Here is a 26297-nt window from a genome sequence, read left to right on the forward strand (position 1 = left end):
TTTTAAGATTTTATTTATTCATGAGAGAGAGAGAGGCAGAGACACAGGCAGAGGGAGAAGCAGGCTCCATGCAGGGAGCCCGATGTGGGACTTGATCCCAGGACCCCAGGATCACACCCTGGGCCAAAGGCAGGCACTAAACCACTGAGCCACCCAGGGATTCCCCCCCTTTTGTAATATTTAATAGGCATTTACTTCTGGGGATCCCTGGGTGGCTCAGCGGTTTAGTGCCTGCCTTCAGTCCAGGGCATGATCCTGGAGTCCCGCGATCGAGTCCCACATCGGGTTTCTGCATGGAGCCTGCTTCTCCCTCTGCCTGTGTCTCTGCCTCGCTCTCTCTCTCTCTGTCTCTCATGAATAAATAAATAAAATCTTTAAAAAAAATAAAATAATATGCATTTACTTCTGATTGTTAAGGATCTTTTTTTTAAAAGAATGTATTTATTTATTTGAGAGAGAGAGCACAAGCAGGAGGGGAGAACAGGGGGAGAGGGAGAAACAGGCTCCCCACTGAGCAGGGAGCCCGATGTGGGCTCAATCCAGACCTTGGAATCATGACCTGAGCCAAAGGCAGATGCTTAACCAACTGAGCCACCCAGATGCCCTTGTTAAGAATTCTTAAGGCAATATTAAGAAGATTGCTGATTTTTGTAGAAAGATAATGACCTGTTTTCTATTCATGTCCTTTCTGTGTTTCAAGTTCTTACCTGGACTTGTCTTTTTCAACAGCAACAATGGTGTGGTTGGTGAACATGGCAGAAGGAGATCCAGAAGCCCAAAGGAAGGTATCCAAAAACTCCAATTATAATGCACAAAGTAGGTGTCTTTCATTTGGTAATTTCCTGGTTTTTCCGGGTCATTGTCCTGTTATATTGGCTAATGGCTATGAAGCAATGATGTTAACCTCTGTCTTTGGTCATGGACTCTTGAGAATCTCCTGAAAGCTGTGGTAATACCCACTAAATACAGATAAATATTTAAGGAGTTCCGGTGCTCTAAACACAACCATTCAGCCAGGGGACCCTAGGTAAAGAATTTCTGCCGTAAAATACCATTAATATCAGTATGGGAAGGTTCAAGTTGAGGCTATGATTTAAAAAAGAAAAGCTAGCCTTGCTCTTGAGATGTATAAAAATGAGAACTTTTTTTGTCTGATGTGGCCAGAGTAACTTAAATATAATTTTACTTGAGATGTGATCATGTTTGTCCCAAGAAGATAAAATATTCCAGGTGCACATGACTTTCTGGAGGGGAGGATAAAACTAATGATCTAGGGGGGGAGATCGAAAGGCCCCTTGTGGATACACAGAAGACATTAAGGTGGATATAAGTTAGGAGTTGTTAGAAAGAATTGGAATAATGGCACACGAAAAGTAGTCAAGAAAAAAATTTTAAAAGAAAAACAAAGAGCTAACCTTATGAGGAAGCTGAGAAACAGGTGGAACAAAGAAGGAAAAAGGGCCTTAGTTGGGTTACCATCTGCTGAGAAAAGGAAAGTTTAAGTTTAAAGAGCCACAGAATCCACTGACTTAGAATTTGCATTAACAGCAAAGAGGACACTTTCAACTGGGAGTTCTGAAAGGAGCAAGGGACCAGTAGGAGACCTGGTGGAGAAGAAAGAAAAATATATTAGAAGCACTTGCTACCAGTCTGGCTATTGTGGTAACCTGTGTTAAGTTAAAGACAAAAGATTGAGTTGCCTGTGAATATATATGTATGAGAGAAAAAGGTTTTATTCTTTTGACAAATACTGATTGAGCACCTAACTGTGTGCCCGGTATTTTACGAGGCACTGGGAATGCAGCACTGAACAGAATATCCTATCCCTTTGGAGCTGATAACCTGTTTGGACAAACACAAATGTTCAACATTAATTCCACAAATAATTCATACAGTTGAGAGAAGCACCCCAAAGGACGAGTATGGTTGCTGTGAAAGTTGATAGTAGAGGAATTTAATTTACTCTGGAAGGTCAGGAAGGCTTCCCTGAGGAAATGATAATAGGTGATGACAAGTTGATGAGTAGAAAAACTTTCCAGAAGAGGAAACAACAGGGAAGGGCCTTGAAGTTTGAAGGATCTGGGTAAACCTCAAAGTTCGTCAGTGGGAGTGCTGTGGTATTTGGGTGGGCTGTACTTCATTGTGTGGAGCTTCCCCTCATTGCAGGATATTTAGCATTTCTAGCCCCTCATTAAATGCTAATAGTGGCTTCAAGGTGTTGCAGTAGTCAGAAAGCCCGCCATCCTAGATATTTCCAAATACCCCCCAGAAGGGAGGTGCTACCCACTATCTGAAAACCACTGTGTTGGAAGAGCTAGAAGTCAGATTGGAACAGAAAGACACAGGGCTCCAAATGGGGTGGCTGAAAGATTCACAAGTAGGAGCGACAAGGGTTGGGACAGAGTAGGGACCGCTGTTTTTATTTATAAATCTTATGCTTACATGATTTTGTAAATTCCAAACCATGGAAGATTCAGGATTTGTAGAGGACTTGGTTAGGAAAAGAATACAAATTACAAATACAGAATTGCTGTGGCCTCCCTGAAAAATTCCATGTAAGTGAGAGGCCTGAAGTGTGCAAGCTTTACTTCTCATGGTAAATCCATCTCTGTGAACATATTTTACTTTTATTAAATGTAATAATGGAGAAAAAAATTTATCAACTTTACTTTTGTATTTTAATTATCTTTGATGTGTGGAAGTTTCTCGGGACTCTCATACTCACAATTTTCAGTCTGATTGATAGTCATAAGAAAATGACTAGCCCATAAAAAAATTCACCTCCTTCTCCTTTTTTACCTCACCTTCCAATAATGGTCTCTTTTTTTATCTTAGTCACTAAAAACACAGGTGCCATCAGTTAGGCTTTGAGCTGCTAACATCAGAAAATCCAACTTAGTTGCTTTAAACAAAGAAGAATTATGTTCTCTCATGTGACCAGAAGTCCTGATGTATAGGCATTTGTAGAGTTGGTCAGTTTTATGATCCTTTGATGTCATCAGGGGCCCAGGTTCTTTCCATCTTTCTGCTCTACCATCCTTAAATATAGGCTTGGTCTTCAGCCTGCTGCTTCCAATGTCAAAAGATGACAACTGTAGTTCCAGGCATCATATCCAGATAAGACACCATCCAGGGTTAAAAAGGGGCTATTTATTTCTTCCTTGAGTCTCTGTCAAAGGGTGAGAAAAATTTACCCCAGATTCAGAGCAGACTTTACCTCACCACACATTGGCTAGTACCAGCCTCAGCCTTAGAGCTTTCGTTAGGAAGAGGAATGAGATTACCACGCTTGGCTTGGATTGACCATTATGAACCTCCAGAGTCATGTGCATGAGAGGTGGAAACTATTCAAATCAGGTCTCTGCCCTCAGGAAACAAGGAGGGAAATGTTTATTGGACAGGTAACTTTAAGGCTACTTTAATAGCTTATGATCTGTGATTTGAGAGCCAACTAACCTAGTTATGTGACAGTTGGGTAGTTACCACTTCCATGTAGTTTTCTTAAAGGTATTAAGAAATTTTTCTAAATGTTACAGAGCTGTAATTTTCACTTTCTCTTGAAGGCACGGAAAGTGAGACCCAAGACCCTGTGACAGAGAGTGATGATGGTGGCTTCAGTGAAGAGTGGGAAGCCCAGAGGGACAGTCGCCTCGGGCCTCATCATTCTACAACTGAGACACGAGCTGCTGTGCAGGAGCTTTCCAGCAACATCCTTGCCAGTGAGGACCCAGAAGAAAGTATGTGCATTTCTCTGTGTTGAAAAGTCATGGGTTCCTTTAGGTACTGCATTACCAAACTCTTCAAAAATAAAATGGAGAGTGTTATGGTCTAATTTTGAATAACAGAGTGTACCTTTTAGTGGGAAACACTAAGAGTTGTTGCTTTTCTCATAGTTCATTTTATAAGTGAGCCAAATTATGCCCCTCAGATTTTGGGAAATAGCCCTTCATAGCCTGAACTTTGGCATTTGTTTTATAAGGTAAAATATTTTTTTGAAATTATTATTGCAGCAAGACTTCATGAGTGCAATTTCCTCTCTGCTGTGCAGAGACCTGTGGATTTGAATGTTTCAGCCTTGTACATCATTATTTTCTTTGCTGGAAAGCACTGCATTTTATGAATTTTAAAGAAAAAGAGATTTAGGTTATGGGGAGAAGTGCAAGCATTTTTCAGTGTCTAAGACATGTTGGCACTTAGATTTAGGTTAGCACTTAGAGCTTCTTGGGAACATTATCAGCCAGTAGAGCCCCTTGGTTAGGGCTTAGTCATTTCTTCAGTTAGTCTTAAAGATGTGATTTATTAAGAGATTAACACATTTTCCAACTAAATTATTTTTTTTTCCTCCTCACAAAAGTGAAGCTCTGGTTTAAAACATAGTGAGGGGCATCTGGGTGGCTCAGTGGTTGACTGTCTGCCTGTGGCTCAGGGCGTGAGATTGAGTCCCACATCAGGCTTCCTGCATGGAGCCTGCTTCTCCCTCTGTCTGTGTCTCTGCCTCTCTGTGTCTCTCATGAATAAATAAATAAAATCTTAAAAAAATTATAGTGAAAATAATTGAGTAGTTTTAAAGAAACATCTAAATTTCTTAGCTTCTTTATATTTACTGATCACTAATTATTATGATCTTGACACTATCCTTCAGCTTCAGCGGAACATTTCTTATAGCTCAGCCTTACTCTTTTAACTGGTTCAGAACGTGGGCTGAGTTTTCCAGATATTAGAGCCAGCTACAACCTGCGACTTTCACACTCCAGGGAAACTAGATATAGTTACCTCATCTTACAGCCAGGCTTGAGCTTGTCTTTGCTGGTATATTCTCTGCCTGCAAAGTTACCACTGTAATTAGGTTGCCTCTTCTGTTCCTCTCTTTTCTCAAGGGTGCTTATAGCCAAAAGAAAGAAGTAATATAGGGGCACCTGGGTGACTCAGTCAGTTAAACATCTGCCTTCGGCTTAGGTCATGATCCCAGAGTCCTGGGATCAAGCCCCACGTCAGACTCCCTACTCAGCAGGAAGTCTGCTCCTTCCTCTCTCTCTGCCCCTCCACCCCCCCTCATGTTCTCTCTCTTGCTCTCTCTCTCAAATAAATAGAATCTTAGAAAGGAAGGAAGGAAAGGAAACAGAATGAATATAGCTGTTGAGCATAGGGAGGAGAGAAGGAAAGAAAGAAAGAAAGAAAGAAAGAAAGAAAGAAAGAAAGAAGTAGCTGTTGAGCATAGCAATATGACTCTTTCATGACGGCCCTTGTGACTTGAGTGCTCTCTCCTGATCATCGCTTCATGTGCTCTTCATCTCTTACACACATGCACACACACCTTTTATTTTAAAGGAAAACTCAGATATTGTCCCTCCTAACCTCAGAATGATTTTTTCTGGGACCAATATAAACTAATAATTGACATACTTTCATCATCTCAGCATCCAGGAACATAACCATCTTTGATTGCATTATTACTATTTTTTTAAGTAAGCTCTACACCCAATGTGGGGCTTAAACGTAGGACTCTGAGATTAGGGGTCCCATGTTCTACCAACTGAGCAAGCCAGGCACCCCTGATTACATTAATGTTTTAAACTAGACTTATGGTTACTTATAAACAAGTCTTAGTTTACACTAGAATTTGATTTGTAAAAGACACATATTATCTTCCAAAGCAGCCTTTTAAAAATCAGCATCTAATCAGAAAACTGAAGGATTTTAAATTAGAAATGTAAAATATTCACTATGAAGGCAGTTGGTCTTCCTTTTATTGACTTTCAATATATACTTCCCTCAAATATCATGCTTGTAGCAGTCTCATCCTAAGTGTACTAGCAATCAGTAGACTTAAAATTTATCAACATAATGAAATTAGCCTGTTGTTTTCGGGAGAAGTTTGACTCCTAGGGATTTTTTTCTGTAATCTCAAGAGAAGTGAGAGATAAATTTTACTATTATCTTCAAATGTAAGATTTTAGTAGTAAGGAGATAAGATGATACATTTCAGGCAGTTTTTTAAAGATTTTATTTGATTGAGTGAGTGAGTGAGTGAGACTGAGAGAACATGAGCAGCGGAGGGGCAGAGGGAAAGAGAGAGAATCTTCAAGCAAACTCCCTGTTGACTGGAGCAGATGTGGGGCTGGATCCCAGGACCCTGAGTTCATGACCTGAGCCAAAACCAAGAGTTGGATGCTTAACTGAGCCACTTGGGCACCCCCTCAGCAGTGTTTTTTTGTTTTTTATTTTTTGTTTTTTAATAGGATTTATTTGAGAGAGAGAGAGCTTGTGAGAGGAAGGGCAGGGTGGAGGGAAAGGGAGAAACAGAATCTCAAGCAGACGCCCCACTGAGTGCAGAGCCTGATGGTGGGGCTTGATCTCATGACCCTGAGGTCATGACCTGAGACAAAACCAAAAGTCAGATACTTAAAAGCCACCCAGAAGCCCTCTCCCCTCTTTTTCTTTTCTCTCTCTCTCTCTCTCTCTTTTTTTTTTTTTTTACAAGATTTTATCTCCAAAAACAACAACAACAAAAAGATTTTATCTCCACCCAACGTGGGGCTCAAAATCATAGTCCCAAGACCAGAAGTCCCCATGCTCCACCAACTGAGCCAGGTACCCCTCAGACAGGTTTTAATAGGTTTATATTTATTACAAAGATAATAGGAAATATTTTTATGTTACATTTAAGCTAGGCATATATTACACTGCTAGAGGTTGCTAGAGAACTCTTACAATTAAAGTAAATATTCACTAGCATTTATTGTCTGTACTACGTCTTATGTTTGGTAGACCAGCAGATGCTCCTTATAATATTAAAGGAACACCATGTTACTTGAAATTATTTTTCAGAGTTAATAAAAACAACACAACACAATAGAAGGCCTAGACTATCATTAGCAAATAGCAGTAAAGTACTAGCAGGCAGTCTTAGTGTTAGCACTTTCCAGTAGGTAGAATACTGTTCATTCATTTTGAGTAACTTAAGCAATTTCCATTGCTGTTGTTTTAGTTATTTGGTTATGGCACATTTTGATTGAATAAATCAAAAGGAGCTATTTAAAGGAAAATTCCTGAGCAATGTGATTATTTCTTAGGTCTTTATTATGATTCAGGTTCTTCTGATTATAGGTGAATAAAGCTTGAGACTTCAGTAAATGCAAAAAAAAAAAAAAAAAATTGATGGTTACTTGTCTCCTTGCTCTAATTTTGCTAATAAAATATACCTACTCTTTTTTCTCCATTAAAATGAATTCTGTGAAGTATAACTATAGCATTTGCCATAATATTGCTATTAAACATAACCATTTTAAACATTTATGTATTTAAGTCATCTCTATACCCAGTGTGGGTCTTGAACTCATGACCCCAAGATCAAGAGTTGTGCACTCTTCCTACTGAGCCAGCCAGGCATCCCCCTTAACATAAGCCTTTGAATGAAAAAAAAAAAAAGTTGGGCCATAATTTTAAGCTTGATTTTTATTTTTTGGTAGCGTTATATTCACAGAACTGTTCAATTATCACCACAGTTTATTTTAGAATAGTCTAATTACCCCTCGAAAAGCCCACAATCCTTAGTTGTCCAGTTCTTCAATCTCTCCCATCCCCCCATTTAAAGTACATAATGTAGTGATTTTTATTATATTCACAGAGCTGTGCAACCATCACCACAAATGAGTTTTAGAACATTTTCATCACCTCAGAAAGAAACCCCGAACTCATTAGCCCCCAAGTACCCCCAAATTCAACAATTAGACTTTTTTTTTTTTTAAACAATTATATTATTGCCTATCCTGGACATTTCATATAAATGGAATCCTACAATATATGGTCCTTTGTACGGATTTCTTTCAGTTAGGGTAATGTTTTCAAAGTTCATCTATGTTGTAATATATGTTATTATTTCCATTTTTTATAGCCAAATAGTATTATATTTTCATGTATATACCACATTTATTATCCATTCATCAGTTAACAGACATCTAGGTTGTTTCCATTTTGAGCTGTTATGCATAATGTTGCTCTCAGTATTCATGTACAAGTTTTTGTGTGGACATGTTTCTATTTCTCTTTGGTGTATACCCAGGAATGGAACTGCTAGATCATATGATTACTCTGTTTAACTTTTGAGGTACTGCCAGACTGTTTTCCAAAGCAGCAGTACTGTTTTACATTCCTGCCATCAGTGTGTGAATTCTTCCATTTTTCCACATCCTCAGCAATGCTTATTGTCTGTCTTTTTTATTATAATCATTCTAGTGGGTAGAAAGTGGTATCTTATTATGGTTTTCATTTGCATTTCCCTAATGGTTGATGATGATGTGTATTTTTTTTGTGTGTTTATTGGCCATCTTTATATTTTCTTTGGAGAACTTTATTGAGATCCTTTGAACATTTTTAATTTGTCTCTTTATTATTGAGTTGAAATAGTTTTTTATATATTCTAGATACAAGTTTAGCTTTTAGTTTGCCAGATAAAGGCAAATTTTTTCTCCTGCATTATTTTAAAATTTTCATTTCTATAACATTTTTTTTCTGAAGAATTTAGTTTTAGTTTCTTATAGTACTTAACATTTGAGATCAATCTTTCTAAGGTTGTTTGTTTAGCCTTTATACATGCCAAAATTTGTGTGTGTGTGTGTTTTTTAATTTTTATTTATTTATGATAGTCACAGAGAGAGAGAGAGAGAGAGAGAGAGAGAGGCAGAGACATAGGCAGAGGGAGAAGCAGGCTCCATGCACCGGGAGCCCGACGTGGGATTCGATCCCAGGTCTCCAGGATCGCGCCCTGGGCCAAAGGCAGGCGCCAAACCGCTGCGCCACCCAGGGATCCCTTGTGTGTTGTTTTTAAACTCTTGATAACAACTCTTGAAATGGCTTGTAATCCCCATCTTAGAGCTGGAGGATTTGAGGATTAAAGAAATTAATCAACTTGCTCTGGATCATACAAGTACTTAAATAGTAGAACTGGCCTATTCTGGGATCCCTGGGTGGCGCAGTGGTTTGGCACCTGCCTTTGGCCCAGGGCATGATCCTGGAGACCTGGGATCGAATCCCACGTCAGGCTCCCGGTGCATGGAGCCTGCTTCTCCCTCTGCCTATGTCTCTGCCTCTCTCTCTCTCTCTGTGACTATCATAAATAAATAAATAAAAATTTAAAAAAAATTAAAAAAATAGGGATCCCTGGGTGGCGCAGCGGTTTGGCGCCTGCCTTTGGCCCAGGGCGCGATTCTGGAGACCCGGGATCGAATCCCACGTCGGGCTCCCGGTGCATGGAGCCTGCTTCTCCCTCTGCCTGTGTCTCTGCCTCTCTCTCTCTCTGTATGACTATCATAAATAAACAAAAATAAATTTAAAAAAATAAAATAAAAAAAAAAAATTAAAAAAATTAAAAAAATAAAAAAAAACTGGCCTATTCTGTACACATGAAACTGGAGTGTATTTATCAGTCTGGGAATGTTAGCAAATTAAAGGGTGGCTGACCCTGTAATTCATAGCTTTGGACTTCAGGGGTCATATGTTTATCTTTTCCACTAAGGAAGACTTCATTTGACTCCCACAACTCAAGAACAACACTGGTTTCTCAGTAATATATTAACCAGAACTCTGCTTCTTTCTCACCCACATGTGAAATAGACCATACGTCTCAGGGTCCTCCACCTCTGTCTCCTGGAAGTAGTTTCTCTAACCCAGACAACAAAATTTTGAGACCAGGATCAAACTTCAATTGGAAATAGTTACTTAACAGAAAGGTAAAAGCCAGTTGTAAAGTTTTATGGATTAGTAATGGACTCCAAAGTTAAGGCATATCTTCTGAATCCATTGTTTAGCCTTTACTTAATTATATATTGTTTTGAAAAGAATTTGAAGGGAAAAAATGTTTGATAACAGAAAACCTAGGGCCTTTGCCTTTCTTGCAAGTTTTAGGATCAGCTTGTCAATGTCTACAAGCTGATGGAAATGTAAAGAATTTTCAACATCCAAAACAATTTTGAAAGAAGAAAAAGTTGGTGGACTTACACTATTTGACATCAAAACTTACTGTAAAGGCATAGTAATCAATTCAGGCACAAGGACAGGCATATAAATCAATGAAGCAGGGCAGCCTGGGTTGCTCAGGTTTAGCGCCGCCTTCAGCCCAGAGCCTGATCCTGGAGACCTGGGATCGAGTCCCACATCAGGCTCCCTGCAGGGAGCCTGCTTCTCCTTCTGCCTGTGTTTCTGCACCCCCTCCCCGCCCCCCTCTGTCTCTCTCTCTGGCTCTCATGAATAAATAAATAAAATCTTTAAAAAATAATAATAATCAGTGAAACAGAATTGTGAATCTAAAAGTAAACCTTTACATTTATAGTATTTTTTACAAAGGTGCTAAAGTAATTCAACAGGAAAAGGATATAATCTTTTCAACAATTGATGCTGGGACAATTAGATATCCAGATGCAAAAGAATGAATGGAAACCCCTGCCTCACCCTACCCATCCATCACACACACAATCAAAAATGAACTCAAGGGGCAGCCCGGGTGGCTCAGCGGTTTAGTGCCTTCTTCAGCCCAGGGCCTGATCCTGGAGACCTAGGATCAAGTCCCACATTGGGCTCCCTGCGTGGAGCCTGCTTCTCCCTCTGCCTATGTCTCTGCCTCTCTCTCTGTCTCTCATGAATGAATAAATAATTTTTTAAGAAGCATAAAATTAAAAAATACAACAAAAAATGAACTCAAAATGAATATAAACTGAAATGTAAATTATAAAACTAAAACTTCTAGAAGAAAACATAAGAGAAACTTTATGACCTTGCATTGGGCAGAGTTCTTCAATAGAACACTGATGCAGAGAAGAAAAAATTGATAGATTGGACTTCACCAAAATTAAAAACTTTTGCACTTCAAAAGATACCATTAAGAGAAGATATATTTGTACACCCAGTTCCATAGCATTATCCACAGTTGCCATGAGGTGGAAGCAACCCAAGTGTCCACTGATGAATGAGTGTATAAATAAAACGTGTATACATGCAATGGAATATTGTTCAGCCTTAAAAAGGAAGGAAAAAGGCTTTTTAAGTTTTTCTTTTTTTTTTTTGAGAGAGCAGTGGGGAGGGATAGAGAAAGAAGGAGAAGCAGATTCCCCGCTGAGCAGGGAGCTCACCTCTGGACTTGATCCCAGGAACCATGAGTCAAAGGTAGATGCTTAACCACCTGAGACATCTGGGTGCCCTAAGGAAAGAAATTGTAACAGATGCTATAACATGGATGAACTTGAGGACATTCTGTTAAGTGAAATAAGCCAGTCACAAAAAAAAACCAAATACTGTATGATTCCACTTATGTGAGGTACTTAGAGTAGTCAAACTCAGAGACAGAAAATAGAATGATGGTTGCCAGAGACTAGAGGGAGAAAAGGAGGAGTTTGTGTTTAACGGGTACAGAGCTTTTGCAAGTTTTACAAGATGTAAAGAGTTCTGTGAATGGAGGATGATGATGGTAGCACAATAATGTGAGTTTACTCAATGCCATTGAATTGTGTATTTTGGTCTCCTTCGCGTGACCCTTACAGCCGCTGGTCTCAGGGCACAATGGCAACTCTTAAGGAAAAACTGATTGCACCAGTTGCAGAAGAAGAGGCTGCGATCCCAAACAATAAGATCACTGTAGTGGGTGTTGGACAAGTTGGTATGGCATGTGCCATCAGCATTCTGGGAAAGTCTCTGGCTGATGAACTTGCCCTTATGGATGTTTTAGAAGATAAACTCAAAGGAGAAATGATGGATCTACAGCATGGGAGCTTATTTCTACAGACACCTAAAATTGTGGCAGATAAAGATTACTCTGTGACTGCCAATTCTAAGATTGTGGTGGTGACTGCAGGAGTCCGCCAGCAGGAGGGAGAGAGCTGCCTTAATCTGGTGCAAAGGAATGTTAATGTCTTCAAAGTCATTATTCCTCAGATAATCAAGTACAGTCCTGATTGTATCATAATTGTGGTTTCCAACCCAGTGGATATTCTTACATATGTCACCTGGAAACTAAGTGGACTACCTAAGCACCGCGTGTTTAGAAGTGGGTGTAATCTGGATTCTGCTAGATTTCACTGTCTTATGGCTGAAAAACTTGGCATTCATCCCAGCAGCTGCCATGGATGGATTTTGGGAGAACATGGTGACTCAAGTGTGGCTGTGTGGAGTGGAGTGAATGTGGCAGGTGTTTCTCTTTAGGAACTGAATCCAAATGGGAACAGACAACGACAGTGAAAATTGGAAGGAAGTGCATAAAATGGTGGTTGAAAGTGCTTATGAAGTTGTCAAGCTAAAAGGATATACCAAACTGGGCTATTGGATTAAGTGTGGTTGATCTTATTGAATCCATGTTGAAAAATCTCTCCAGGATTCATCCAGTGTCAACAATGGTGAAGGGCATGTATGGTATTGAGAACAAAGTCTTCCTGAGTCTTCCGTGTATCCTGAACGCTCGGGGCTTAACCAGTGTGATCAATCAGAAGCTGAAGGATGATGAGGTTGCCCAGCTCAATAAAAGTGCAGATAACCTTGTGGGACATCCAGAAAGACCTAAAAGATCTGTGACTTCTGGCTTCTAGGCTGTAGAAATTTAAAGCCATGATGTGATTAACCGTGAGCCTTTAGTTTTTCATCCATATACATGGATCGCAGTTTGCTTTTATCTTTCTAAATATGTGAATCTGGGCTCACAGAATCAAAGCCCATGCTTTGCAATATGCTTGCAATATGAGCCTTGAACAAATAAAATTAACTATTGTAGTGTGCCTCTAAAAAAAAAAAATGGTGTATTTTACCACAATTTAAAAGACTTTTTTAAAGATTTTATTTGTTCACGAGAAACAGAGAGAGAGAGAGAGAGAGAGAGAGAGAGGCAGAGACACAGGCAGAGGGAGAAGCAGGCTTCATGCCGGGAGCCCGATGTGGGACTCGATCCTGCGTCTCCAGGATCACACCCTGGGCTGAAGGTGGTGCTAAACCGCTGAGCTACCCAGGCTGCCCTAAAAATTTTTTTAGAAAAGATTCTGTTAAGGAAGAGAAGACACAGACTGAGACAATACTTACAAGTCATATTTCAAGTCCTGTTGAAGAACTTGTTGAAGAACTTGTGTTGAGGATATGTAAAGAATGCTCACAACTCGGTAATAGAAGATAATTCAAATATGCCCAGCCCTGGAGAGAGGGCCCCAGTCCAACTTCAACAGGGGCCATTCGATGGGAACTTTGACCAAATTTCTGTAATAAACATTTCTGGTTCACATTTAAATAAAATTAAAAAAAAAAAAAAGATAACCCAAATAAAAAATAGGGAAATGCTTTGGCTAAACAGGTCACCACAGGAGAAATATAAGAGCTAATAAGTGTGTGAAGAGCTATTCAACATCATTCATCAGAATGTCTATAACCAAAAAAACTGTAGCAGTACCAGGTGTTAGTGAGGGATGTGAAGAAACCAGAATGCTCATGAGCCACCAGCAATACATGTAGACTGGTAGAGCCAGTATGGAAAACAATTTGGCAGTTTCTTAAAAACTAAAGGTAAACTTATCACATAATGCAGCAATTCCATTTGGAATTGGGTAGGAATCTACCCAATAGAAATGAAAACACACACATGCTGTACCCTTGGTCACAGCATGATGTTCATAGCCCCATTATTCATACTAGCCCCAAAATGAAAACAAGCCACATGTCCATCAACTGATAAAATATAGTATATCCATACAATGGAAAACTATTTCATCAGTAAAAAGAAACAGTATAGATACATGTAATATCATGGATAAACCTCAAAAATATGTTACATGAAAGAAGTGAATCACAGAGACTACATACTATATAAGTCCATTTCTATGAAATGTCTAGAAAAGTCATATAGAGCTAGAAAACAAATCAGTGGCTGCGTAAGCCCTAGGGTGATGAAAGTGGTGATGGTTGGACAACTCTATAAATTTTTTACAATAATTCAACTGTACAGTGGGTGAATTTTATGAAGTAAATTACACCTATCTCATAGAGGTTCTTGTGAGGATTTATGAGAGCAAGTGCCATGTGTAAAGGAGGCGGTCAGTAGAGGACCGTTGTTATTTATTATTCTTTTTGTATATAACAACAGCATCTACTATCAAAGACCCCAGAGTTAGCCACGTAGAATCTGAAACTCATATTGGAGGGAACCAAAAAAGAAAACTTAACTGAAGTGAATTTTATATGTCATTTACTGCTTTCTCATTCAGTATTAGGATGCAATACAGCAGTGCTTTTTTCTTTTCTTTTTTTTTATTTGCAGCAGTGACGTTTTTAAATTGATCGGAAAGTGACAAATTTCATAATTATTCTTTTTTAGGGGGAGTAAAACTTGGATTAGGAGATTTCATTTTCTACAGTGTTCTGGTTGGTAAAGCTTCTGCAACAGCCAGTGGAGACTGGAACACAACCATAGCCTGTTTTGTAGCCATATTAATTGTAAGTATACATTAATAAAAACGTGTCAGGACTCCTCATCTCAGAACTCTTGATTATGCTGCTCCTTGAAGGTGGTCCATTTTAACCCCAGCTGGGCTGAGTGTGCCAGTCACCTGGAGAACTTTAAAAATAATTAATAATAATAATTGAACCTTACTTGAATAGGTCACCACCTGGCCCCCCATTAAAATCAAAATCACCTGGGGGCTTTAAGAACTATGCATCCCTGTCCTGAGATTTTTTTTTTTTTTTTTTAAGTTTGATTTATCTAAGAAATTTCTATACACATTGTGGGGCTTGAACTCACAACCCTGAGATCAAGAGTTGCATGCTCCTCGGACAGAGCCAGCCAGGGGCCCCTGCCCTGAGATATATACAGTTTTAATTTTGTGTTCTTGTTGTTTTTAAAGTTCCCTGGAAAGTTCTGATAGGCACCTCAGGTTAGGAACTGCTGCTTCAAGCCTAGCAGTGTAGCTATGTAGGAAATAGGCTATGTTATCAGTCTTCAAGGGGTACTTGGATCCTTACTTAGTTCGTAAGTCTCGTGGTGATTTTGCCTTTAATGCCACAACCTGCAGCAAACAGTGCTTGTTGGGCAGCAGGTATGAGGCAAGAAAAGCTAACACAATGCATGATGCCATGTAGATCTTGCTTTAGTGTCACAGCATAAACCCTGAAGCTTTCCAAACTAAGTAGGCTGTAAGATATTTCTTATTGGTATTTTTGCTAAAGGTATATGTGAGTGAAATTAGATGAGAGCCTTTACTTAAACATTTATGATGACATCTGTGGTTTATCATGATAATAAAACCATCTAGAAATTTCATGTAATTTATCTTTCTTTTGAGGTTAGTTGTCTGGATGTGTTGTATCTTTTAAGAAGAAAATAACTTACTCTGGATAAACCTGAACTGATGCTCAGGGTGAGGAGACCTTGTCTCAGTAGCTAGGGTTAAAAAAATGGACTATATTATATGACTGCTGGGTTTACAGGTATTCCTCTACTTTCTGAAAGTTCATATTACACCACTTAACTGTTTTTTGGGGTTTTTTTTTGTTTTGTTTTGTTTTGTTTTGTTTTTTTACTAACCAAAAGAAATCCAAGGAGGATTTTTTTTTTTTTTAAGATTTTATTTATTTATTCATGAGAGAGGGAGAGAGAGGCAGAGACCGGCAGAGGAAGAAGCAGGCTCTCTGCAGGAGCCTGATGTGGGACTTGATCCCCAACCCCGGGATCAGGCCGAGTCAAAGGCAGATGCTTAACCACTAAGCTTAACCACTAAATCGACCCAAGGAGGATTTTTACTTTTACAAAAAAAGCATTCTCATACTAATGAAGGTCTTCCGTAAAAGTGAAGTGGCGTAATTCAAACTTTGAGAAAATGGGGATATGGGGATATGCTTCACTTTATGTCATTTTGGCTTACAAAAGGCTTTGTAGGAATGCTCTACTTTCAGATAGAGAAACCTGTATATACTTCATAAACTTATACTGGTTTATTCAGTGAGCATCTCTTTGCCCCCATGTAACATAGAGGGTGCTCTTCACCTCTGGTATTTTAGCCAGCCAAACTAAACTCACAGTAGCCAATCAATATTTTAGATAGAAATTTTTTTTTTAGATAGAAATTTCAGTATTATTTAAGTTAAAATAGTTTTACTTATTTTTGGATTATATTTCTTATCTAGAATTAGGGGGTGAAGTATCAACAACTTGTAAATAATGAACTCTAATGCTGCAAAGGAAAAGAAATGTTTCCAAATTAAAAAAAAAAAAAAAAAAAAAAAAAGTCCCAAAATTTAACCTTAAAGGATAGTATTCAGTGAACTAAATTAAGACCAGGACTTGTGATTGGGTTGTTTTTGCATGAAATGCTTCCGTAATTTTGTCTGAGTTTATGTCTTTTCCCCTCTACTCCACAGGGTTTGTGCCTTACATTATTACTCCTTGCCATTTTCAAGAAAGCATTGCCAGCTCTTCCGATCTCCATCACTTTTGGGCTTGTTTTCTACTTTGCCACAGATTATCTTGTACAGCCCTTTATGGACCAATTAGCATTCCATCAATTTTATATTTAGCATATTTGCAATTAGAATCCCATGGATTTTTCTCCTTTGACTATAATAAAATCTGGGGAGGACAAAGATGATTTTCCTGTGTCCACATCTAACAAAGGCAAGATTCCCAGCTGGACTTTTTGCAGCTTCCTTCCAAGTCTTCCTGACCACCTGTACCATTGGGCACTAGAAGGGAGGTATCTACAGAAACTGGTTTGAACATACGTCATTGTGATGGACTGAGTCCCTCGGTGCAAAAACTACCAGATTTGAGGGACAAGGCTAAGGAAGAGGGATGGACCACGAAGTTGCTGTGCTCCTGCCAGCCGAGTAACCCTTGGTTACAGGTGGATTTTACTAACATTGCAGACTCTCAGGACTACCATTACCAAGAAATTAAATGGCGTGGTTTAAACCAAACAAGACTCTTCATCTTAAACTACATGTTGAAGATCAACCTAATTAACATGTATTGAATTCTGAAATTTTTCAGGAGGTACTGTAAGGAAAGCGGGCACCAGCGGCAAAATGAAAAGGTTTTTGAAAAGGGGCTCCAACTTTCACTTTCAGATCTTTTTTGCTGCAGACTTATCATTTTTAAATAAGACTTTTTTTTTCCACTTTGAGTCAAGTCAGATGTATAGGTTGATTTTGAAAAGTTTCATTTTCAAGAACTGAAATTCAGTACTATCAACGGTTGCCATGTCTTCCCACGGCCAGTATGAACTGATCTTGAGGCTTGCTTTATCCTAAAAGTCTTAGCCTCAGGTTCTAAATTCAGTAATTTCTGGAAAGAGTGGAATGATACCCAAACGGTTTCCTATCAGCCTTAGGTGCATTCTGGATTTTCCACCAAATTCTTTATTTTTACACATACTTGTAGGGTCACTTGCCCCTGGATGCTTCCATCGTTCCCATCTCTCCCTGACTCCCCCATAAGCATTCTCTTACACAGTAAATGAGACAGCTCTGTTGTGGTAGCAGATAATACAGTTATTCTAGGATTTTACTCTTTGTGTGGTGCAAAGAACGTGTTATAAATCAGTGCTGTCAGCCTCGCTGTCATAATTTCTTCAGTAGCAAATACAATGTGTGCCCAAAGACAGTGGAATTAAAGAAGAGTAAAATGGCTGGTGAAGCACTTTCTGTCCTGGTTTTTCTTTTTCTTTTTCTTTCTTTCTTTTTTTTTTTTTTTTTTTACTACAATCCATTGTCTCTCACCATGGGTCAGAATTTGAACCAATAGCCAAAATGCTGGTGGTTTATAAAGTCAGTTGTATCAGTACAAAGTTGGAGTTTAGAGAAAGCCATGATTTTACTCGGTGAGCCTTGCATGGGAGGACCTAGGGTCAGGAGGAGAGCCAGCTGCCAAGAAGAGAAAGAAGGGGCCTCTAACAGCCAGTAGGACAATATGAGCTCACGTCCCGTGGGCAGATGTTAAGGAGGAGGGCCAGTTTATTCCTCAGGAACCTCACAGTGGGTGTTCTGTGCTTTCTCTTCTGCCTTACGTTTCATTTCTGTAGACCTTTGAACCGGCAGTTGGGTTGAGGCCAAGCACAGCTCAACTAAGGGCATAAACAGAGCCATTAGCCCATGGGCACATGACTCCTCTAAGCAAAGCTTTGCTGGGCATAACCCTTCTACCACTGACAGCTTCTGCCACTGATACTCCTACCACTACACCTTAGCCATGGTGATCAGACTGTAAGCATTTGTGAGAAACTTAGTCTTCCTTTGTGGCTGAAGAAAGGCCAACTTTTCTTCTTGTTCCTGCTTTCTCTCCAACCTGTTGTGTGATCTGGTTTGCACTTCTCCTTGGAGTGTAGGATATCTGTTTTCTGTCACAGAATATTTCTTAAACTAACTTGAGCAGCAGTGTGCTGTTCATAACCAGAGCAGAAGCAAAACTGGCTCATATTAGGCAGTTGAGAACTGCAGGAAAAAGAAAAACAAACCAAGTGCTATGCACAGAAAGAATGGTGCATAAAACAATAGGTTCTCTCATCTCTTTGTTTAGCCCCTTTCCAAGAGTCTTTTTCCTCAGATATGTAGCAATATGGGTATTATCTTCTAGAAAGACACATGAATCAGCAACTACAACAAAACCATCTGTACATGTTTGTGATATGAGGCAGTTTTGAGGGAGTCCTGATTTATAGTAGTTTATTTGTGCAAAGCCCCCAAAGTACCATATCTTTCACAAAAGGTTCATCCCGGAAGAGGATCTGTGGTGTGAGTGTGACTATGTCCATCCTTTGTATCACTGTCCACCTAGAAAGACTGCAATAAAACGCACTTTCTACAAGATGCAACCACATCTCAGCATAGAGAGAACTCTTCTTACTTCTTGAAGTCACCAACCTCAGATGCAGAACTTTGCCTTGGAACTTTCTTCTTAGGTTCAATAAAACAGTTTTTCTGAAATACCAATAATGCTAGTCTTCCACCATGAAGAATAGTCATCAGGGAAAACCATAGCAAGTCCCCTGAGGATGTGCCCTCACACAGAGCAGGGGTGGCTATGGGGCCAGGCCAAACAAAGCAGACTGAGCCCAGGCAACCTGTTTAATGAAGAGGATGAAAAAAGTGGCCACTAATGTCTGGGTCTGACTGGCTTCCAGAATACAGAGTGTTTATATACAGAAGGCTGCTACAAACCAGCCTGTGGGCATACCAACCATATTTGGAAGATCTGTGGACCTTTTTTCCAAAGAGGAAGAGCTTGCTTTTCCTGTTTTTGATTCTCACTTAGGTTAGTGTGTGGTCCTAGGATCACAGATCTCACTGTAAATGATTAAATTTCTTGCGAAAAAAGCTTTCTAAGCAACTTGGAAGAAAACAATCATAAATGAATGATTTATTGATTTTACTACAGAAGCAACTAGAGAGACAGTCTTCACTTTTATTTTTTTTTTTTTAATTTTTTTAATTTTATTTATTTATGATAGTCACATAGAGAGAGAGAGAGAGGCAGAGACATAGGCAGAGGGAGAAGCAGGCTCCATGCACCGGGAGCCCGACGTGGGATTCGATCCCGGGTCTCCAGGATCGCGCCCTGGGCCAAAGGCAGGCGCCAAACCGCTGCACCACCCAGGGATCCCCAGTCTTCACTTTTAAAGTCCCGGATCCCCAGTTTTTAAAGTCTCTTGATTTTTAAAAACTCTCCTTGCCTAACCGATGTTGATACCATAAATTTAGTTGCTTCCCCTTTACTTGGCCTCAAAAAACTTTATATAAGTAGTCTTGATCATAATTTGTAGAATATGGGACAAAAGCTCCCACATAAGATCTCCCAGGGTCAGCATCTCAAGGAAGTCTCTAGTCCTGAACCTCAGGGCCTGGCCTTGCATATTCACCCATTCATGATCTAGCCCTGGAAGAAAAAGAGCTCAGAAACCACTATGAAAAGATTTATTCAGTGTCTTCCGTGTTCCTGGCATGGTGCTGGAGTCTAAAGATGCAAAGAGGAGTAAGGCATATCCTCAGAATGCAGCTATAGTTTCCTGTTTACTGATAGATGCATCTTTAACTTCTCTAAAATATCAGGTACTTGTCAGTAACCCCTTTTCGTGGTTACCTTTTGATGTCATAAAGGTGACTTGATTCTTCTGGAAACCACTCCTTTCTGTAAAGTACTTTTTCTCTCTGTGCTTTTGGATAGTCTGTAACAGTCTGACCTGCTGTTCTAGAACCTCACCTCTGGGGTATCCACAAAGCTGACTCTGATCAGGGTGGGGATGGGGGTACTTGAAAACTGGACATTTGGTCTTGCCCTTGGGATGAAACAACATGATAATCATGAGTTTGAGCCCAGAAGTGATCCTTGTGATCTTCTTCTCTAAATCCCCCAAACAGGAGATTAAAAACCATGGTTTCAGCTCTTCATGGCCCTCGGTGAAATGGCTGAGCAGAGTGTTCCTAACAAGGCTTCATCACACCTCCCAAATCCTCTGGATGGCATCCTCTGAATAGTCCTCTCTGGTAGGAAAAACCTCAAATGCACATATTAAAAATCAGGAGAGTGCTGAAATGAACCATTTCTCTGTTTTCCGGGGCCTTGGACAGCTGCAACATTGCCCTGAGGAAGTAGCTGGGTCCATTCTGGGTCCTGGAACGTGGTGTTGGCACTTCAGCCCAGGGTGTGTAGCAGGAAAGCCTTCCCAGGAAGCAGTTTTCCTTTGAAAATAATTCTAAAAGGACAGCTTCAAAATCAACTGTAGAGAGTAGTGAGCACAGGATTGTCTATTTATGGTGTGATTGGAGGTACTGGCTAGAGGTTTCAGTGGGATAATTTACATGTCCGTCGTTTGGCTTTTGCTTCTACAGACACTGCTTTGTACATGATTCAGACTGTGAATCCATCTTTTTTAAATACCTTTCAAATTCTTGGTAAGATATAATTTTGATAGATGATTGCAGATTTTCTTGTATTTGTCAAATTAATAAAGACCGCATGAATCCAGCTGTGCTAATTTTCTTACATGGAAGTATTATAATGTGTAACTGTGAGAACTCTTGAACTGTTATCAGGAACCGTTAAACACAAATGCATTGTTTCTGTTATTCATTCATACTGGTAGGGGGTAAATTGCAAGTCTCGAAACAACTATTCTTAATACTTAGTTTCTGAAACCATTTTTTTCTAGAAAACATCTAAAATTGATGCTGAAGCTGTCAAAACAAGAATTTACATGTATGCTGTACAATGCAGATATCTTATGTACTGGAGGCTTATCTTTCAAAGTTATGATGTGGGTACCTGGCTGGCTCAGTTAATAGAGCATGCAAACCCCTTATTTTTGGTGGGGGAGGAAAAAAATCCGAAACTTATTCTCCAACAAGAGAGCATCAGCAGGTAAAACTACAGGGGTTTCTCCACATACATTCACAGGAGCATGATTTGTTTAACAGGGAGAAAGGCTCTGGTGTGTTCTCTGTAACAGTATCCACATCACAGTGTAAACAGGTACTCGCATTGTGTTCTCAACTTACAATTCCAGAAGGAAAGGCACAAAGTGGCAAAAAAAAAAGTTCTTTTTGGATCCTAAAGTCAGGTGCAATAACACAGACCAACTTTTGATAACAGTCTTGATCTACTTTTCCACAAAGGAGGAGATCCTCCACTCAGAAAGTAAGGTCTTTCTTTCTACTTCCTTGTTCAACCATCAGAGCGTGTTTCATCATTACATATACAAAAAGTGGGGCGGGGGGGGTAGTTTAAAAAAATCACAAAAATATCTTCAACAACGTCTGGCTGTAGAGCATGCAACCCTTGATAGGATTGTGAATTCAAGCCCCATGTTGGGTGTAGAGCTTACTTAAAAAAGAAACAAAAACAAAAACAAATGATGTAGGTCACATCAGTGAAAAAAAGCAACACTTGTTTTATTGATAGCCCTGCCACTTGCCTAAAACTCTCCAAAACCTTTTGTTTCTAAACATTGAGTAGCACATAAAATATTGGGAATTATTGATCAGAAATAAGATGGTGGCAGGGCACCTGGGTGGCTGAGTCAGTTAAGCATCTGCCTTCAGATCAGGTGCTGGTCTCAGGGTCCTGGGATTAAGCCCTGCTCAAGCTCCCTGTTCAGTGGGGAATCTGCCTTTCCCTCTTCCTCTGCTCCCCCCCGCCCCCACTTGTGTTCTCTCTCTTTCTCAAATAAATAAAATCTTAAAAAAAAAAGGGGGGGGGGATCCCTGGGTGGCGCAGCGGTTTAGCGCCTGCCTTTGGCCCAGGGCACGATCCTGGACACCCAGGATTGAATCCCGCGTCGGGCTCCCGGTGCATGGAGCCTGCTTCTCCCTCTGCCTCTCTCTCTCTCTCTGTGTGACTATCATAAAAAAAAAAAAAAAAAAAGAGATTGTGGCAGGAAAACCAAAGTTAGCTATTGTCTTCAAAAAGAGCATGTGGGATCCCTGGGTGGCGCAGCGGTTTGGCCCCTGCCTTTGGCCCAGGGCGCGATCCTGGAGACCCGGGATCGAATCCCACATCGGGCTCCCAGTGCATGGAGCCTGCTTCTCCTTCTGCCTATGTCTCTGTCTCTCTCTCTCTCTCTCTCTGTGACTATCATAAATAAATAAAAATTAAAAAAAACAACAACAACAAAAAAAGGAGCATGTAAGAGATACATTACTGGGTACATTGGCTAAGAACACCAAGAAGAGGAAAGGTGTTCATTCCCTCCTTGGGATTCACAGGCATCATTTGCTTTTACGAATCTTATAGGCAGTGTCACTAGAGTCTGCCACAGAAATATGATTTGTCCTCATCAGCTGGGAGGGGTTTCTGATTTTTAGGGGCGTTGACAATGGTGGGTTTTGCTTTTTTTTTTTTTAGATTTTGTTTTATTTTTATTTATTCATGAGAGACAGGCAGAGGGAGAACCAGGCTCCATGCACCGGCATCCTGATAATGGTGTTCTTAATGAGAATGAAGACTCCTCAAGCAGGGTTGAGAAGCAAGAATAATGAGGTTGGATTCTGGTATCACTTGGTAAGTACCAGAGTCTTCTGTAACCCAACCATCTCCTCTGGGGAGGTATTCCTTTGTGTGCTCTGTATGTGTATGTGGTGGGGGGATCCTTGCCTACCAATAGCTTAGGATCTGGTTAAAAGTAAAATGACAACATACATGAGTACCAGCAAGTATGATGACTTGACTCATTACATCATTTGAATGGGAGTGCAGAGCCACATGACATGTTTTAAGATCAGAATATTTCTAGAAACAAAGTTGGAAAAAAGTTTGAGAAAAAGGAAGAATCTGAATTGGCATGAAGACAAAGGATATACACCAAAAACGAAGGAGAGACCCCAAGGACAATTGGTTTTTGAATTAAAATGATGATTTATCCAGAGGAAAATCCAATTAGCTAACTAAATCTGTTGCCATATTTACTGAGAATATACTTTCTTCATTAAGTGACTTGTAGAACCCATGGAGGATGTGATCTGACCTACTACAGGGGCCTTTTAGCACAGGGACCTCATAATCTTGGCCAACATTGATTCTCCTACAGGGGCTGGCTCTTCTGTGCCTCGAATGCCACACCCTCTAAAGGGGAGAGATGGAGGAACCTCAAACCAAGTTTGTTGGAGTCCTAATTCTTTTTTTTTTTTTTTTTTTTTTAGGATTTATTTTTAAGTAGTCTCTACACCCAACACGGGGCTCAAACTCACAACCCCTGAGATCAAAAGTTGCACACTCTACTGACTGAGCCAGCCAGGCATCTCAGTGGAGTCCTAATTCTTAGGAAAGGGGTAACATACCCCCCCCTTTTTAAGATTTCATTTATTTGAGAGACAGCAGGAAAGAGAGAGCACGTACAGGAGAAGGGGAAGCAGACTCCCCACTGAGCAGGGAGCCCAGTGTGGGACCAGAATCCGGAGATCATGACCTGAGCCCAAGGGAGATGCTTAACGGACTATGTCAGCCCCAGGGGTGACATACTCTTCCTGCCATCGTTATCCCCTTTTTCCCCAGAACTACAATAGTTTTAATTATGTAGTAGCCCAAGGTCAATTCCTCATGCAAAAGAAGAAAGGATTTTGTTACCCCTCTACCCATAGCATACCTCGAGGTGGACTGCGGGTAAGATTCAGATTGTGATTAGTTTTCTTGGGTAGCCGACCTAGCCAAGAGCCACTAAACTCGGCGATGTGTACAAGGAAGATCTGAAGTTGAAATAACACTAGATCACTATATTTATACTACGTTTAAATACCTGAATTTAAGTGAGTTCTTTAAGAGCTGGCGCATCCCCTCAGAATAGGGCTATCACGGTGATGGTCACAGAGTAGTCTCTCAAATATGGAGAGGGACTGAGGAGAGATTTGGGGGACTTTATCCTGCATCTGGATTTTCAAAGATTTTGTCCACCAAGTGCTGTAAGTCATTAGGCAGTAATTTGGTTTTCTGTTTACTAATTGGATTTACCTACATATGCCATAAAATAGCATTAGGCTTGTTTAGTGAGGTGACTGGGTTTTACTTGCATGACCAGAGAGCTGCAAATGTATGATTTCTTAAGATTTTCTCAGACAGGGGCACCAGGGTGGCTCAGTGGTTGAGTGTCTGCCGTTGGCTCAGGTCCTGGTCCTGGGGTCCTGGGACCGAGTCCCACCTCAGGGACTCTGGTTCCCTGCAGGGAGCCTGCTTTTCCCTCTATGTCTCTGCCTCTCTGTGTCTCTCATAAATATAGAATCTTTTAAAAAGAATTTTTTTCTCTCGAACAAAATGACCTCTCTGCCATCCTTCTGCCCTAGTGGGTTTCCCACTGTTCCTCCACCCCTTTCCCTCCTAACTCAGGGGTCTTCTCTGGAGTAACCCAGCCAGAAGGTCATCAGTTAAAAAACATCATCAGGCTTGAGGCCTGTTAAGTGTCCGTGGAAGGGGACAGGCTCTTCTATGCTGGGTGATCTCAGCCTGCACTCACCTCTTGCTGTCTGTGCTTTCCAGGGCTGCTGGGGAGAGAAGGGCCAGACTTCCTATTTTGTCACAGTGGTGACCCTAATGCCCGGTTGCTCTACTGGCCATTCAGAAGGGGGAGTTCCATGAATGTTTGGTAACGGAACCCCACCGAGCAGCCAGGCCTCAGGTGAACATGCTATTGATGGCATAGCCCCTTTAGCTCTGGCAACCCAGGATTCTGTCCTCTAAGCCAGGGCACTCCTTTGTGGTCAGGTGGGCCCCTGGCAGTGACCCCGGAGCAGGCCCTGGAGGGAGGCCTAGGGACCAGGGCCTTCCCCCTTGCCCCTGTGTACATGTAGCAAGTCATCCTTGAGGGACTCCTTTTAGCCGGCAAGGACCAGACTTTCCTCCTTCCCTCTTGTGCTGTACATAAATTGATGAGGTAATCCACAGACTTGTTGCAAGTGATTATGCAACTTTGGTCATTAGAGATGTGACTCACCGAGGCCCTCCAAGCTTATGATAATTGTGGTATGAATTGATTTTCATTTTTAGGTCAAAGGCACTGGTAAACAGTTTTGTGAGGGGAGGCAGGTGGTCTGACCCTGAGAAGCCGGTGCCCGTTGGAGGTCTGGGGGGAGCAGGGCGGGGATCCGGGCTCCCTGCCCACCGTCCTGGCTGCTAGCAAGGCCCTCCTCCTCCTCCCCTGGCAGCGCCCCAGCCTCCTGCGGGTGGGGCCGAAGAGGAGGAGGGTGAGGCCTGGCCGCCCGCACAGGGCCCCCGCCCCGCCCCTGGGGCTGGAGTCTCCCCATCACCCCCTCCCCACACGCCCCGGCCCGGCCCAGCTGTTTCCGCAGCCGCGCCCCACTAGCCCAGGGTTCCCTGTCCTGCTGGGCCGGTGCCCTCCTCCCGCGTCCCTGCAGTCCTGGGGTCCCACCCTCCTGCGGCTCCCACAGCCCCTGCACAGAAGAGGTCTTGTTGACCCAGACGCCTCTGAGCAGGGGTTGGGGTGGCCGTGGGTGTCCCTCCCAGCTGGCCTCCAGGCCCCCCCTCCACTCTCTAGGGGAGTGGGGACCAGCTGGCCACGGGTGGGGAGCTGGGTGTGTGCGCTCACCGCCCCATCCTAGGCCTCCTGGGAGTGAGCGATGTCATGGGTGGATTAGGGGTCCACAGGAGGGGATTTCCATGCATGATGACATAAACAGGCTGCGTGTGGGGGAACATGTTTTAAATGAGAGCAAACATTTACCAGTTTTGCCCTTACTTACAAGGCTGTGCTGGGGGAGGCCAGTTGGCCTTATCTGCTTAAGAGAGCCCCTATTTATAAACAGGTGGTCAGAGTTGAATCCAAACAGGATTCTTCCCCTAGGGCACA

General features: G+C 41.2%; 1 protein-coding gene and 1 pseudogene across 2 annotated transcripts in view; both read left to right on the plus strand.

Annotated features, from left to right (window-relative positions):
• Positions 1 to 17653, plus strand: part of PSEN1 (presenilin 1) — a 65604-nt gene extending 47951 nt beyond the window's left edge. For both annotated transcript variants that reach the window (NM_001002943.2, NM_001293284.1), the window contains exons 7-10: positions 730 to 816; positions 3564 to 3737; positions 14336 to 14454; positions 16378 to 17653. In NM_001002943.2, the coding sequence (NP_001002943.2) occupies positions 730 to 816; positions 3564 to 3737; positions 14336 to 14454; positions 16378 to 16533 (536 nt within the window). In that variant the 3' untranslated portion in view covers positions 16534 to 17653. The remainder of the gene's footprint in view (positions 1 to 729; positions 817 to 3563; positions 3738 to 14335; positions 14455 to 16377) is intronic.
• LOC610330 lies at positions 11368 to 12570 on the plus strand (annotated as a pseudogene).
• Positions 17654 to 26297: the final 8644 nt, after the last annotated feature.

This window comes from Canis lupus, chromosome 8 (assembly GCF_011100685.1).
Source record: "Canis lupus familiaris isolate Mischka breed German Shepherd chromosome 8, alternate assembly UU_Cfam_GSD_1.0, whole genome shotgun sequence".
NCBI lineage: Eukaryota > Metazoa > Chordata > Mammalia > Carnivora > Canidae > Canis > Canis lupus.